At 60.7% G+C, this 15,940-nt stretch overlaps 1 protein-coding gene across 7 annotated transcripts in view; it reads left to right on the top strand.

Annotated features, from left to right (window-relative positions):
• LOC118166741 (protein O-GlcNAcase-like) overlaps positions 1–15,086 on the top strand; it is a 16,290-nt gene extending 1,204 nt beyond the window's left edge. The window contains exons 1-18 of one of the 7 annotated variants that reach the window (XM_035325875.1): positions 1,748–2,354; positions 3,054–3,105; positions 4,671–4,768; positions 5,192–5,322; positions 5,910–6,081; positions 6,415–6,513; positions 6,663–6,947; positions 7,216–7,344; positions 8,309–9,008; positions 9,084–9,420; positions 9,492–9,666; positions 9,967–10,023; positions 11,632–11,717; positions 11,912–12,016; positions 13,158–13,249; positions 13,624–13,816; positions 13,894–14,065; positions 14,358–15,086. In XM_035325875.1, the coding sequence (XP_035181766.1) occupies positions 2,195–2,354; positions 3,054–3,105; positions 4,671–4,768; positions 5,192–5,322; positions 5,910–6,081; positions 6,415–6,513; positions 6,663–6,947; positions 7,216–7,344; positions 8,309–9,008; positions 9,084–9,420; positions 9,492–9,666; positions 9,967–10,023; positions 11,632–11,717; positions 11,912–12,016; positions 13,158–13,249; positions 13,624–13,816; positions 13,894–14,065; positions 14,358–14,494 (3,180 nt within the window). In that variant the 5' untranslated portion in view covers positions 1,748–2,194 and the 3' untranslated portion in view covers positions 14,495–15,086. Of the gene's footprint in view, positions 1–6; positions 190–1,745; positions 2,355–3,053; positions 3,106–4,670; positions 4,769–5,191; positions 5,323–5,909; positions 6,082–6,414; positions 6,514–6,662; positions 6,948–7,215; positions 7,345–8,308; positions 9,421–9,491; positions 9,667–9,966; positions 10,024–11,631; positions 11,718–11,911; positions 12,017–13,157; positions 13,250–13,623; positions 13,817–13,893; positions 14,066–14,357 lie in introns of those variants that run through there. The other 6 variants (XM_035325876.1, XM_035325874.1, XM_035325877.1 and 3 more) reach the window with 6 other exon arrangements.
• Positions 15,087–15,940: the final 854 nt, after the last annotated feature.

The following is a 15,940-nucleotide window of genomic DNA, read 5'->3' as shown; positions in this document are numbered from 1 at the left end:
GGCGGACAGGCGGTGGTGCAGCCCTCCATCCCTCGGAGCGCCTCTGCATCCCTCCCTGCATCCTCGCCCGCGCCCCTCCATCCTTGCCCGCACCCCTCCCTGCAGCCCCCCGCCCGCCCCAGCGCCAGCAGGGCCGTTCCTGCCCGGTCATGGCGGGGCGGCCGCTCTTCCTCTGCGGCGTGGTGGAAGGTAGGTCCTGCCGGGGCCGCGGCTGGGGCCCGTGCCCAGCCCGCGCATTGCAGGGGCTGGCCCGGCACACCCTGAGCGCACCGCGGTCGGGAAGGGCTGCCGGCACCCGAGCCCGCCGCGCCCGGGAACCCGGGTATGGGAGAGGCAGCTCCCCGGGCCCCTGCACGACGCTCTGGTTTCGCCCGAGGGTTGGGAATCAGCACCCCCCGCTTAAGCTCCCCGGCTCATTTGCAGAGCACTGATGGGCCCCTCAGGCATCCCGGCACAGCCCGCTCCCAGCACCGCGGGGCCCCGCTGCCCTGCCTCCAGCGCTCCGCGGTGGCTTTTTCTCTGCGCTGGGCACGAGGCCGGCATCCCGCTGCGTGCCCTCCTGCCCCCTGCCCGCAGCGTAGTGCTGGCCTGGGCTGCGCCTGCCAGGCCGCAAAGAGCCCGCTCTTGTGTGGCCGCTCTGGATGGCTCAGCCCCTGTCCTTCTGCCCCCCTCAGCTCCTGTTTCTGCAGCACTGCACCGCTGGAGCTGCGTGAGGCCTGGCACCTGCTGGTCAAAAGCATCTCCACCTTTTTCTGGCAGCGCATCACCACGCTGCAGCCCACTGCCTGCTGCCTTGCCAGGCAGGGAGGAGGCAAAAACACCAAGCGAATACACACAAATAAAATAGAAAGTGCAGGAATGGAGAAATTGATCGTAAGAAGGAATAAGTCAGACTAGAATCATCAATATAGGAAAGCTGACCTGGGAAAGAGGAGGACAAAGATGCTGCCATCAAGAGCCACTCCAGGAGGAGGTTTCTAGAGAGCGAGGGAGGAAAGGCAACTCATCCTGCTGTCACACAGGCCCAGAGATGAGACATCCCAGATGGCCCAGAGGCTGGCAAGTAATGGTGTTGACTTGATACTGGTGTGCTCTGGACCATGGGAGAGCCAAGGGGCAAATGCACTGCATCATTTATCAGTGCTCATCTGTCTCTAAAAAAGCAAGGCACCTGCATCCGCCTTCTTTGGAGATGCACTCAGATGCGCTGGCTGGGCAGAAGAGAGCAGGCAAAGGGCAGACTCCTGTGGCACTGCAGCCTCAAGCTCGTGTCACATGCTGGTGCCCAACAACCACCTAAACTTTCAAGCAGCAGAAGTAGGAATGTTCATGTTCATAAGCACTAGGGAATTTGCTGACTTCAGACCTGTATTTCCTGCATTCAGTTTTGTTACATGAGCCTTCTGGAAGGGCAGCCTTGGTGCTCACTGGTGAACGTCTCAGCAGACAGCCCTTAAGGTTGCTCCCTGGTATGCTTTCCTTCTCTGGACTTTCTCTTTGCAGGGTTAAGGGGATAGTGTTTTCCAATGGGGGCCAGACAAGGCCTCTGTGAAATACCTTGTGGCACGCATGGGCATCCCCATGGGTTATTTGTGTGTTCCTGATCTGAACAGCTTGCAGGGATGCTGCCTCAAAGTCCTGCCCCACTGTATTTGCAGGGTATAGGGAGGGCTGCACCAGTGCAGTTTTGGTGCACTTTGAGTGGCTGCAGTGATTAAAGACAGAGAGAGCAACTTTTATAGCCCAGCCAGGAGTGTTGATGGTCTGCTTGACGGAGCTTGACGCTACACACAGAGGGAGATGCACAGAGGATCCATCCAAAGGGACCTGGACAAGCTTGGGCCTATGTGAACCTAATGAAGTTCAACAAGTCAAAGTGCAAGGTGCTGCACCTGGGTCGGGGCAGTCTCAGACATGGGTACAGACTAGGAGAATAAATTGAGAGCAGCCCTGCAGAGAAGGACTTGGGGATGAAAATCTCAACATGAGCCAGCAATGCGCGCTTGCAGCCCAGAAAGGCAACTTAATCCAGAGCTGCATCAAAAGAGGAGGGGCCAGCTGGTCAAGGGAGGTGGTTGTCCCCCTCTGCTTTGCCCTTGTGAGGACTCACTTGGAGTGCTGCGTCTGGGTCTGGGGCCCCCAGTAAAGGAAGGACGTTGGTCTGTTAGAACAGGTCCAGAGGAGGGCCACAAGGATGATCAGAGGGCTGGAGCACCTCTACTATGAAGAAAGGCTGAGAGGGATGGAGCTGTTCAGGCTAAAGAAGAGAAAGCTCCAGAGTCGCCTTATTGCAACTATTCAGTACTTGAAGGGGGCTTATAAAAAAGATGGAGAGCAACTTTTTGCTCATTCAGGTAACAACAGGACAAGGGGGAATGGTTTTAAACTAAAGGAGGGGAGATTTAGATAAGAGGTTGGGAGGAAATTCTTCAGTCAGAGGGTGGTGAGTCACTGGCACAGGTTGCCCAGAGAGGTTGTGGATGCCTCATCCCTGGAGGTGTTCCAGACCAGGTTGGACGGGGCCCTGGGTGACCTGGTCTAGTGGGTGGCATCCTTGCCCATGGCAGGGGGGTTAGACCTGTGTGATCTTTAAGGTCCCAACCTGAGCCATTCTGTGATTCTGTGACCCAGGAGAAGCACAGAGCTAGTCTCTGCAAAGGAGTATCCCCAGGAAGGAAACTCTAGGGTGGATGTACAATAGCTCTATGCTTTGGTGCACCCCAAATGCTCAAGTGCCAGGCCTCAGCAGTCTCCTTTAGGATTGGCTTTTACCACATAAATTTCCCCTCTCAGGATAAGTATTACCTTGTGCATTTTTTTCCCAGCTGCCTCTTTCTGAGAAGGTTGGCACCATAGATATAATTATACCTGCTGGCTTGAATACCAATGCCCAGCAAGATCATAGCAGGCTAATAGGCATCTGAATCATCCTGAGGTGAACAAACCAATGCTCTTGCGGTTTAAGAGCAGCCACTTAGGGACAGTACATAGAGAGGCTGTTTTAAGGGAGATACTGGCAACTGTATTTTGGTTTTTGCTTTTCCTCTTTACAGGTTTCTATGGGAGACCATGGTCTATGGAACAGAGGAGACTGCTCTTTCGATGGCAAGTACCCCAAATATTGCTCTCTGGACGCACTGGCATGTAACAGGTTGATGAGGCGGAACTCAGCCATGCCAGCCCCGCTCCTGTGCTGCTCTCGGCGCTGGGGAAAGGGAAAAAGCCCCTGCCCCGGCCTGGCAGCGGCGGGCTGTGCTGCCCTGTGCCCGGCAGGTGGTGCTGGGGCTCTGCAGCCCGCTGCCGCCCGAGGCGTCCCGCGGGGGCTTGCGCCGGGCTGGGGAAGCGGCCGGGGAGGGGCTGGCGCCGGGGGTGCTGCGGGGACCGGGCGAGCTCGGTGGGGGCGTTGCTGGGTCCCACTGCCCACGGTATGGAAGGGTGTGGGAAGGATCCGTCGCCAGCTGGTTATGAGAATCACGGAGCTGATACCTGCAAGAGAGAAAAAGCCCTCTCCTGGCACCTGATGCCCGTGCGCCGGCCCTCGGCGCAATGAGCTGCACCGACGAACCTGCCACGGACAGAGGGGCTCCCCGGGGTCTCGTGGTGCACCCAGCACAGTGGCGTGATGGTCGCAGCCCAGGCAGCACACCTGTCCCTGTGAGCAGCGCCCTAATGATGGCAGCACACGGGATGTTGTGGGCAGGGTGCTGGTGACAGCGTGGGCAGGAGGCTGGTCGCAGTGTGGGCAGCACGCTGGTGACAGGGTGCTAGAGACAATGTGGACAGCGTATTCACGGCAGTGTGGGCAGCATGCTGGTGACAGCATGAGCAGGGTGCTATTGATGGCTGGGCCAGTGAGCCAGGAGCAGCAGGGGCTGTGTGCTGGTCGCAGTGTGTTGGTGACGGCACCAGTGCTGTGCACAGCGTGGGAAGCATTCTGGCAACAGTACAAGGGAGTGCTGGTGATGGCGTAGGCAGTCACAAGTGCAAAAACTATAGTGGGGAACCAGAGATGCTGACACAGAAAAATGTAACTTAGAAAATCTGGGAAAATGTGCTACTGAGACAAAGGAAAACAAGAGATGTTGTTTTAAAATATATTAAGAATGAGCAGATCTAGTGACAGCCTAGTCTGGTAGTGGGTTGGAATGTTCATGTGTTTGCACATGCGAGCAGCATGTTTATCTGTGTTTTCCTTCTCTGGGAAGAAACAAGATGAGGCATTTGTGTCATGCAGTACATGACAGTCTGTTCATCATGGGAAAATGTAACACGTCATCTACTAAGGAGAATAAATACAAATAAATGAATAAATCAGATGGCTTTCATACAGGAGTGCCAAAAGAGCTGTCTAAGGAAGTGTCTGCCCTATGGATTGCTGTGCAGATTCTGGAAAGAATTTGTGGTTTTGAGGCCAGAACGGGCCTTTTGATGGTGTAGTCCCATCTCCTGAAACAGCCAGGCCCTGTTTTTGCTCAGACCTGTTTTCCTTCAGCTCCTCTTGCAGCGCAGCATCCGGAGAGCAGGGCATGGCACAGCCCAATGAAAGAGAGGGAGTTGTGCGCTGAGCAGCATTTGTCGTCATGGGCTGGCATGCCTGCCTGGACGCCTCTTTGCAAAGAGTCCTCCAGTCCGTCTGGAGCCTTAGGTGACCTTTTGTCCTTGCTGCACAGGCTGGAACGCCAGGGGCTGAACTGCTACATGTACGCACCCAAGGACGAGCTGAAGCACCGGCTGCTCTGGCGAGAGCCCTACACAGAGCATGAGGCAGGTAGCGGCTCTGCTGGGCCCCACTATGGGTGGGCTGTGGCGTCCCAGTCCTCACAGGTGAAGCATGGTCTGCATCTCAGCCAGAGGCATGCTGGCTGCTGCTGCTCCTCCTGCCAGAAGCCTGCCCAGCACAGGAAGCCCCCAGACCCTGCCCATCATGAGGTGTCTCCTTGGACCTTACGCCGCCCATGGTGATCCCCATGTGGGTCTTTGGCAATATGTTCCAGTGTGCCAGGGCCTGCAGACCCTTGTAGAGTGTCCTCTGTGTTCCAACAGCCTGGACACCATCTCCCCTGGGCCCTTCTCTTCAGTGTTCTTTTCTGACTCTGGGTGTCCTTGGCTCTTTCCATTGGGCCGCAGTCATTCCCTCTCCACCTGTGCCTTGTCTCCCAGCGCTCACAGCCCTCCCCTGCTTTGTCCCCAGTCCGGATGCGGTCTCTCATAGAAGCTGCCCAAGAGCATGGTGTGGAGTTCATTTTCGCCATTTCTGCTGGCCAGGACATGGTGTTTTCAAGTGCTGGGGATCGGCTCCTGCTGCAGCAAAAACTCAGGCAGGTACCGTGGGCCATTCCTTCATCCCACGGCTCCCAGGCAAGCTCCAGCAGGCAGTGCTGCAGGAGCTGCAGAAGAGGGACCAGCTGAGCCTGAGCCTGTGGGCAGCACCAGGGGGCTCATGCAGGCTGGTGCTGAGGCCCTGCTGCCTGGGAAGGGTGAAGACCCTAGCACAGCCGCTGTGTTCTGCGGGGTGACCGCTCCTCCCTGTGGCACGGCACAGCCAGATGGCAGCTGCCTGTCCGCCTCTCGGGCTGTTCCCGCAGCACCATGGTGTGAGAGGGGAACGGCCAGTGGTGGAGATGTGGCACGGTAGGGGATCTGGGCCACTGCCTTGGTTTTAGAGGGCTCCTGGCCTGCAACAAGCAGGGCTGTGTCAGGGTTTGGTGAGGAGGGCTATGGGGGGGGGGCAGCCTGCATGGAGCGGCTGTGCGTGTTGCGCTCGCTGGATGTGGCAGCATGGGTGCAGGCATTGTCTGTCAGGCTGCTCCTGACTGCCACTGTCCTTGCAAGGAGTGAGGGGCTCGACCAGGGCTTGCCGTGTCCTCCCTCTGCTGCCAGGGGTCCTAGCGCCTGTGCTGTGCCCACAGGTGGCTTCCATGGGGTGCCGTGCCTTTGCACTGCTCTTTGATGACATCGACCCCTGCATGTGCCGAGCTGACAGAAACGTCTTCACCTCCCTGGCGGAGGCCCAAGCCTCTGTGGCCAACGAGGCATACCAGGAGCTGGGACAGCCCTCCGTCTTCCTCTTCTGCCCCACAGGTACTGCCTGCATCTGCACAGTCCCAGTTGCCCCTCCCCAGGACCGGGTGCTTGGCAAGCCCTTGTGCCCAGGCCACACAGCTGCCCTGTGGCTGCTGCTCCCAGACATGCACAGCACGTCTGCCTCCTGTAAGCTGACTGACCCGATGTCCCGTAGCCTCCACCATGCCTTGGGGCAGCCCTGGAAGCTTCAGGACAAGGACAGGAACCGGCTGCGGAAGGGCCAATGCTGCTTTCCCTGCCCAGTGCCTCTCCCCTGCCCCTGCCCACTGCGCCTGGGCAGCCTCTCTGCCCCAGTCTCTGTCCTCATGCGATGCTCTGCTCTCTCCCCAGAGTACTGCAGCTCACTCTGCTCTCCAAGCCCCAGCCAGTCCTGCTACCTGCTGACCCTTGGACGGGAGCTGCTCCCAGAGATTGGGGTCATCTGGACCGGTGAGCACCCTGCCCGGCTCTGTGGGCACGCATGCGACTTGTCCTCGGTCTGCACTTGGTGCCCAGGTGCATGCACGCCCCGGATGTGCTGTGTGCGAGGGACCGTGCCACCCATATGTCCCGTCTGAGTCCGTGCCCTGATGCTCCAGGCCCAAAGGTGGTGTCACAGGAACTCTCAGCCATGCTGCTGGAGGAGGTGGAGGGCGTCCTGGGTCGCCGTCCCATCATCTGGGACAATCTGTTTGCCAATGACTATGACTGCAGACGTGTCTTCTTGGGCCCCTACACGGGACGTGCCCCTGGCCTCATGCCTCGGCTCTGTGGACTGCTCCTTAACCCGAACTGCGAGCTCCAGGCCAATTTCATTCCCATCCACACGCTGGGCAGCTGGTTTCGGAGCGAGCTGGGGAGTTGTGCCCATCCTGATCATGCAGGTACCAGGTCCCTGTGCCCCATGCCCACTCTGTACGTGGGGCCCCACAGCTGTGATGAGGTTGTGTGCCAGGGCAGGGCCCTGCCTATCGCTGTTTGGCTTTGCCTTGGCCCCACACGCTCCCCTGCTTGCCAGCCTGGCTCAGGTGGCACCCCCTGTCCTGGCCATGGGGTCCCTCCTGGGTGGTGGGCTGCCCTCCCTCAGAGTCGCGTGGGATAGCTTGGTAAAACAAGTGGGGCTGTCCAGGCTGATGAGCTCCATTCCGCTAGGGACAGAGACTGCAGCAGCCCTGGGGGACAGCCAGGGCCCGTGGGAGGGGAGCTACAGCCCCCAGGAGGCCTTGGAGCTGGCGCTGCTTGACTGGGTGGCTGAGATAAAGCAGCAGGCCTTGGAGACAGGTAGGTGAAGAGCTGGCACCATGAAGCATCCCTCAGCCGTCCAGCTCTGGACCAGCTCTGCTGGGAGCTCTGTTGGGTAGGAGAGCTGCCTCTTGGGATGGGATGCTGCAGTGGGGTCCTCTGTGGTCGGGCTCAGCTGGAGGACTCTGCCTGAGCGGAGCTGGGAAAAGGAGGGGACATAAGCCAAGCAGGTGGGGTAGAAGAGTTTGAAGCTTTGGCCTCACAGTTGGTTGGGCTTTGGGCTCGTCCTGCATCAGAAGTGAGTGAGCCCATGGAATGGAGGATCAGGTGGGCCAAGAGAGTGTTACCAGCAGACATGTGCTGCCTTACCAGCCTGCCTTCCCAAGGGAGCGCTTTGGGAAAACAGACATTGACAGAAGACAACGTGGAGCTGGGGGAGGAGATGACTGGTGGGGAATGTATGTGAGGTCCAGGAGAAGCACTGCGGGGTGATGAAGTGACGAGGGCCAACCGGGTGAGCTGGCTGCAGGGCGTGTGGATGAGGTCTGTGACCCCAGGGTGTGGTTCAGGAACTGCTTTGGAGTGGAAACAGGGTGAAGCAGCAACCTGAGCAGCTCTGGGTGGCACCTAGCTGCTTGAAAGAGGGTCATGATGTGGCATTTGCTGCAAGGAAGGAGAGCAAAGCCTGCTCCTAGCTTCTGCATTCCTGTCCCTGAAACCAAGGGCTCAGCAGGAGGTTAGGAAGCCTAGATCATGGTACAACTCTGGAAGAGTGGGGTTAAACATGGTGCGAGCTTCTTTTGCACTGCTTGATTCTCAAAAGCCTGTGGCCTCCCGAGCTACAGTGGCCCAAGCGATGCAGAGCCCACAGTCCGGGCAGCTCCTGGTCCCTGCCAGCACAAAGCTGAGCTCCCTGGTACGGCCGCCCCAGGGCTGTCCTGGGTCTGGGCAGCTGTTCTGGTGCGGGTGCCAGAGGGGCTGTGCCTGCGCTCTTTCCTTGCAGGAAGAAGGGCTCTGTTGCACCCCAGCACCGACTGCGAGGGAGGAGTGGGGCTGCAGCCAGGCACAGCGGGACGGCAGGAGGCCATGCCTGGCCCCCAGACCCATGATGCTGCTGCTGGTGGGGCAGACCAGCGTGGCCCTGAGACCTGCAGCGTGACACCAGGGGAGGGAAGGAGGAAGGCGACCTTGGTGCCTAAGGACAGTGGGAGCAGGACCCCCGCCAGCAGTCAGCAGAGCCCCCCAGGGGATGGGGACCAGCTCATCTCGGGTAGCGGAGCAAGCTGCGAGCCCTCCTCTGCTCCACCCAGCACAGCAGGCAGTGCTGAGCCTGCTGGAGCCCCTGTGACTGGTGAGACCTTCTGCAGCCTGGAGACCCCAACATGCTGCAGCAGTGGGGGTAACAGCCAGAGCCCCCTCCTTGTCACCAGCAATGCCAGGGGAGGGGATGGTAACCTCCCCCAGCCCCCTGGCAGTCTCGAGCCTGGGGCCAGTGGTGCTGATGTGCCCCAGACACCCCCAGGGGCTGGGGCTGATGCCAGCCCTGTCCCCACAGCACCACTCACCGATGGGGCTGGCACCAGCCCTGTCCCCGTGGCACCGCTCACCGATGGGGCTGGTGCCAGCCCTGTCCCCACAGCACCACTCACCGATGGGGCTGGCACCAGCCCTGTCCCCACGGCACCGCTCACCGATGGGGCTGGCACCAGCCCTGTCCCCGTGGCATCGCTCACCGATGGGGCTGGTGCCAGCCCTGTCCCCGTGGCACCGCTCACTGATGCTAGCCCTGACCCCATGGCATTGCTCACTGATGTGAGCAGTGCCAGCCCTGGCCCCACTGCACCACTGACCCCAGAGGAGGCCACATCCATCCATGTGGCACTGCTGGCCCCAGAGGAGGCCAGGTCTGGCTGCATGACACCGAGGTTTCTAGAGGAGGCTAGGTCCGACTCCAATGACCCGCTGACCATCGAAGAGATGCGAATGCTGGTGGAGCTCTTCTACCTGCCCTACCATCATGGGCCACAGGCACAGCATCTCCTGGAGCACCTTCAGTGGCTCCGGGCCAACAGTCCCAGCGTTGGGGTCCCGGCCACAGCACCCAATTCTTGTGAGGTAAGGCTGGTCTGGGTGCTGCTGCAGGAGGGTGCCCTTTGTGGTTTCTCTGACACCCGGTCTGTCTGCAGGGCGCCTGGTGGCGTGGCCGAGCACAGTCCTTCCAGCTGCTCTGCACCCAGACGTGCCGCCTGCACAGCCGCTTCGTCTGCAGTGCAGGGCAGGCGCTGCTCTATGACCTTCACCCCTACCTCTGGGACATCCGCAACATGCTGCTGGCTGCCAGTGCCTTCATCCTCTGGTTGGGTATGTGGATGAGGCCACCCTGAGAGCCAGGCTCTACCACCCTAGTCATGTATCGGCACTGGCCAATTCCAGCCCTGCTTCCTAAGGGGCAATGAAGTACAGTGTCCCTGGGCACCATGGCACCTGAAACTTCCTTTGTCCTTTCCCCTAAAGAAGTGGAGGTGTCTGGGAACACTCCCAGCAGGCTGGGGTCCTGGAGTCTGGCCAGGCTGCCAGAATCTCTGCTGGGAGTGCATCTCCCATTGATGCCATGCCCGTGCACTGCCTGTGCCTGCACTCACCACCATGCCTCCCTTGCAGACGGCCACCTCCTCTGTGACCCTGACCCCACGGGCACCTGGAGAAGCTGCTTCGGCTGTAAGTATAGCGCTGCTCTCGCCCACCTGCCAGGGCTGATGCCCTGTGCATCCTCAGGCCCCACAGCTGGCACTTGCCATGGGGCTGTCCTTCCCCGTCATTGGAGCTGGCATGGCTGCAGGAAGGCTGCACCCCTGCACACCCTGGCGTACCAAGGCAGGATGGGGACGGCGGCTGGGAAAGGGCAGCAGGGCTCAGGGTACCACTTGTGTGGGGTCTTGCTGGGCTCTGCTCCTCCAGCTAGCTGGGTGCAAAGGCTCTGCTCTAGGACCCAAGCGGGGGCTGAAAGAACCCCTGCAAGGCAGTGAGGACATTGCCCCACAACATCCAGGCCCTCCAGCTCTGCCCTCAGGCACCCAGCAGTGTCCCGGCGCTGCACAGCTGCCCCACCAGCACAGGTGGCTGAGCTCCGGCTCTCCGGCCGCGCTGGGAGCACCCATGCTGGTTGGCATGGATCACTGAGCTCACGGAGCTCATCCAAGTTCCCATGCCTCTGAGAAGTGTGTCACAGCAAGACACCTCGCTTAGTGTTTTGCAAGGAGCTGTCACCTCAGTAGCATCCTCCCTGTAAATGACTCCTAACCTGGCCAGGAGGGGCCAGGGGGGCAGACAGTGGAGGGGGAACTGAAGTGCAGCAGCCTGGAAAGGTGTTACGCCTCAGGGAGGTGGCACTCATCAGAGCAGCACTTCACTGTCTCTTGTGGTTTAAAGGGAATGCCTGTTTCTGGGACATGGATTCTTGGCCTTTTTAATCCCAGGACCTTTCTGGTAAAAGGGATACATGGAAGAAATTCTTTACTATGAGTGTGGTGAGGCACTGGAGCAGGTTGCCCAGAGAAACCGTGGATGCCCCATCCCTGCCAGTGTTCAGAGCCAGGCTGGATGGGGCTTTGGGCAACCTGGTCTGGTGGGAGGTGTTCCTGCCCATGGCAGGGGGGTTGGAACTAGATGATCTCTAAGTCCCTTCCAACCCAAACCATTCTGTGATTCAGTCTATGGTTCTCTGGGCTACTGGGAGTAGTAGTGTCCTGGGTAACAGAAATTAGGCTGGATTTTGAATGCCTGTGCATCACTTTTGGAGCCTCCATTCCTCTGGTTTAGCTTTCCATGACCTTGTGAGTTTTTATAAACCAGGAGCCATTACCAGATGACAACCTGAGAGGGGCTCCAAGTTTGGTGTGGAACGTGGTCAGGTACCTTGAGCCACTTCTGTGGAGAAGCAGCTGTGCACGGTGCGAGGGTGCCTGTGGCCAGCTGCCCTGCAAGCTCCCGCTGGCACTGCTGGCTGGGCAGCAAAGCAGCACACGGGGCTCTGTTCCAGGCTGCAGCTTCTTGGTCGTGCCAGGAGCTGTGGTTTTTCCTTACACCTTTCATGGAGGCCAGATCAGTCGTCTTCCCATTCCCCCACTTCAAGCTATGTTGCAGGGGGCTTGATGCCACCCCAGTGCTGGGCTGCCCAAGTCCAGTGCCTGGGCTGCATGCATGGGGGGCAGATCCTGAGCTGTGTCAAGCGCAGATCATGATGCTGCTGTGCAGGGGAGGCTGGTGTCCCCCTGTCCCAGTTGGGTGTTTTTCACCTTGTGTGTGTCTGTCTCCTGCTGCCTCCAGGGTGCCAGAGCATCACTGCCCCACTCTTCCCCAGGGAAGATGCTGAGCCCTGGGCACGCCGTGGGGGCCTCTTTGGAGAGCTACAGGTGAGATTGCACCCCTGGCTACTGGGGACTGGAGGAGCCCTTGGGAAGCCAGGATTCCAACTGCTGCTCAGGCCTCTGCACCATGGCTGCTTCTCCTGGGGCTTGGGGGGGCACAGAAGAACCCTCGTCCTGCCGCCCCAAGGCAGGTTTGGAGCCAGGACAAGCTGCTCCAAGAGGGACTGTACCTCCTCTAGGCCCTGCTTCCCGTGGGGAACAGCTGTGACCTCTTTTATCACCCACCTCCGCTCTTCCCGTCACGCCAGCTGTACCTCCTGCGCCCGCTGCTGCCTCAGGACAAGGTGAGACTCATGGCCTGAACACGCCACCTGCGCTGCTCACCCTGTAGCTCTCCCTGCATGGCCTTTGCTGAAAAAGTGCTAACAAGAAACGTGCATGTTGGCTGCTGCCCCCAGGGCTGAGCTTACAGCACAGGGTGATGGTAGTGGGAAGGGACCCTGAGGGTCAGGCAAGCCTGGGGCAGGTCACTCCGTGCTGTGTCCCGCAGTGGTGGCAGTCCCCAGGGTGGAGCCCCCTTCATCAAATGCCATGCAGCCTGCAGCAACCGCCCTGCTCTGTCTGCCCTGCCGCCCCTCCTGGCTAAAGGAAATGCTGGCACTGCAGATCCACCACCATGGACACATGCGCATCCCTGCTAAACACAGTAGTACCCTGCAATGCACGCCTGCATGGCTAACAGAGGTGGAGTTGCAAGAACGTGAGAGCGGATCATAATACCAGACTATGGCCACCAGCAATTCCCATTGCAAGAGCTTGTTTTCAGTTGCCTGTTGTCAGATTACATCTGAAAGTCTGTTTCCAGTGAAACTGTGAGAAAAACTCTTCTGAGCACTTGAGCCAGTTCTGGGAAGGCAGCTCAGAAGTGCCTTGCTTTGACCTTGTTGTTCAGTGATCAGGCAGCCTTCCCTTTGAGCAGTGTTTTTACCAGGATGTTCTTTTTGCTGATCCTGTGAACAGCAGAAAGCTCACATTTGACCAAGACAGGAATTTTTTGAGAGGTCCCACTTTGCACGTGCTCCATGGAGACGTGAATTTCGGTATTAATTTTGCTGCTGTTCTGTCTGCTTTGAGCATGCTCTGGACTGGGGCTGATCAGCATTTTCTCAGCAGCTGCTGCTCTGGGGTGCCTGACTGGAATGGCAATGGCTCATTTTAAAGCACGCTGTGCTGTGGCAGCAAGCCTCAGAGGCTAGCAGGACACGGTACACAACGGCTGTGCGCATGGCTCAGCACTAGCGCCTTGGGCAGGCTGCAGTACCCGCCTTCCCCTGACCAGCAGCGCTGGAGGCTATGGCTCTGGTTGCAGTCCTTCTCTGGGGACAATGTGGGCACCTGTGGGTGCATCATGCTCTGGTGGAGTGGCAGGAGCTGAGGGGCAGCAGTGGGGCAGGGCCAAGGCTGAGGTGGTTTGGGCTCTTCCAGGGAGAGCTTTACCGAATGTGCCGGGAGGGTCTGGACTGTGACCCCAGCGTTGCGGAGGTCCTAGTGGCCCACCCTGACCTGCTGGGTGACAGGTGAGACCTGGTCCCTCTGGGGCTCCCTCTGGATGCGTGCCAAGCCCGGGCAATGTGGCCTTGGCCAGCCAGGGCCCTCTCCTCCCACGCCTGCAGGGAGCAGCTCCGCACTGTGGCTGTGGTGGCCTCATGGTGTGGGATGGGGCGAGGGAGGGCACATCCAGCTGGGTCATAGAAGCTGCCGTGGAGACAGACCTGCTGCCCAGCTTGTCACTAAGGGGGCTGCAGTGGCCCCCCTGACTAAAGTAATCTGTGGGGGTCTCAACAGGACAGGGCGGGGGCGCTGGGTGATGCAGGGGCAGAGGGTGGACGGCTGCTCCAAGCTCTCCATGAGCTGGGCTCGGCCTCGGCTCAGCAGTGCCTCTGGCTGGCAGGCTGCTGGGCAGCTTCCTGCACCTGAGCCCCGAGTACACGTTCGTGCTGGAGGACGAGGGCGGCCCGTGTGGCTACGCAGCCGGAGCGCTCTGTGCTGAAGGCTTCCTGCGAGAGCGAGCCAGCAGCTGGCTGCCGGCCATGCGGCACAAGTACCCCCGGGAGCTGGGGGTGGGCGGCCCAGCCCTGGGACAGGTGAGGGGAGCGTCCACAGTGATGGGGAGTGGGGAGGGAAGAGGGAGGGCTCCTTCACCTGTGCTTGTCACCTGCAGGATGCCCTGGAGGAAGCACTGCTCTTCTTCCACGCAGAGCCACCGGCCGTGCCCCTGCCCGTGCTGCGGCGCTTCCCCTCCCTGGTGCAGCTGGGCACGGCCCCTCGGGTGCTGGACGTGGGGGCCAGCCGCAGCCTGGCCGTCTGCCTGCTGAGTGCGCTCAGAGCCAATGGTGAGCTCCATGTTGGTGCTGGGACTCCATCAATGCAGTGCAACCCCATCGCGACCCCCTGCCCACCCCAGAGCTGGGGGCAGCCATCTCTGGGGCTCCCCTTCCTGCAGTCTGACCCCTGCTCCCTGGCACCATGACCTCCCCTTGCACCAGGGACACGTGGACACGTGCCGCAGGGCCTTGCATGGTCACCTGCTGCCAGGGGCAACCCTGGAGGGGGGCTCAGCTGCTGCCCTCAGCCCTGGGGTGAGGCTCCCAGAGCTGGGGGCCTGAGCTCTTCTCTCCCTCGCAGGCTCGCGGGGAGTGTTTTGCCAGGTCAGTGCCGCTGACCAGCAGCAGCTGAACTTCTACAGCAAGCTGGGTTTCGTTGCCCTGCCTGTTCCCTGGCCCAGGTCCCCTGGTGCTCGGCTCCTGGGACGCCTCCTCTGAGTGAGCACTGGGCACGGGCATGGGGAGACAGCACCACAGGATGGGAATTGGCAGCGTGTCTCAAAGGAGCAGAAGCAGAGGGGCACCTCGGGCAGGGCAGGTACATGGGAGATGTGGCCTAGGGGTGAGCAGGGTGCACCCAGAATGTGCACAGGGCACCAGGCTGTGGGAGTACTTGACAAGAGAGGGGCGTTTCTGCTTCCTCAGGAGATTCGGCCATCCAGGCCCTTCACTCCTGCTTGCTGAGCACCCTCCACCTATGCCAGGGAACCACCAGTGTCCCTGGGCTGCCTGCAAAGCACCCAGCCTGGCAGGTGGTGCACGGGCAGTATTTGGGGTAGTGGTCTTGGGGCATGGCGTGTTGGCACTGTGACAGTGTCCCTGTCCTGCCGATGGGGCTGCCCAGCTCTCTCCATCCCCATTGTGGCCCCAGACTGGACAGCTGGTGCCAGGGCTGGCTCTTGGCACCCAGGAACTGCTTGTTGTATGGATGGGGCTGGCATGGGGCACAGCGAGGCAGCCCTAATCTCTGCTGCCCAGGGCTGAGGGAAGTGCTGTCCTCAGTAATAAAGCATTTGCTGGTCTCACCATGGTTCGTCTCCTGGGGATGTTATTGGGATACCGGCATTTCCCTCCAACGCCCCTGTGCCCACCTTGCACAGACTGTGCTTACAGACAGCGTGGTGGAACTCACGCAAAGCTGTGACTCTGTGGCTGCCTCTCCAACTGCTCACCAACCCTCGGCCTCCCTGGCATCACACTACGGGATTGAGCTCAGCCAGGCTCCCCGCAGCTCCGGGGCTCCCCTGCGGGATGGGGCTCCCCTGTGGCAATGGCTCCCTGGTGTGCCTGGGGGCCCTGCCAGGACACACAGGAGTGCCAAGGGGGGACGTCTGGCTGGCTGGCTGGCTTGCCTGGGAAGAGCTGGGAAGGAGGCATGGAGGGAGCGAACGGGTCACCGGGTGCTTTTCCTCTGCGCTCGCTTGGTCATGGGACGAGGAGGAGGCTGGGTGGCTCGGGCAGCCCCTGTCCTTCCCCGTGCCTCACCGGGATGCGCTGCTCCATGCCCGGGAGCTGCTCTGCGGGAGTCTGCAGCCCGATCCCCGTCCCCGGGTCCGCCGTGGGCTGTGCCGGGAGCGCGGTGCTCGCGGGGCGGGGGCGCAAGGCCCGGGACCCTGCAGGGAGAGGGCCGAGCTGGAGGCCCCGTGCCGGGGTCCGGTGCCGGCCCTGGAGCGGAGCCCCCCGCGGGAGCGGGGCCTCGCCGCGGCCGGATCCGTGCGGGGCGCCGGGCCGGGGCCGCTCCGTGCGGACCGTGGCGGCGGGGCGGCACGGGACGGCCCCGGACACTGGGGCGCTGCGCGGGGCGGGTCGGGGCGGAGAGGGGCGGCTCGGCACGGCCCCGCCGGCACTCGCCTGGGCGCCCGGCACGGGGCCTCCAGCTCGGCC

This window comes from Oxyura jamaicensis, chromosome 4 (genome assembly GCF_011077185.1).
Source record: "Oxyura jamaicensis isolate SHBP4307 breed ruddy duck chromosome 4, BPBGC_Ojam_1.0, whole genome shotgun sequence".
Taxonomy (NCBI): domain Eukaryota; kingdom Metazoa; phylum Chordata; class Aves; order Anseriformes; family Anatidae; genus Oxyura; species Oxyura jamaicensis.
Note: the sequence above shows the minus strand (reverse complement) of the source record. Positions and strands in the feature narration are given on the sequence as shown.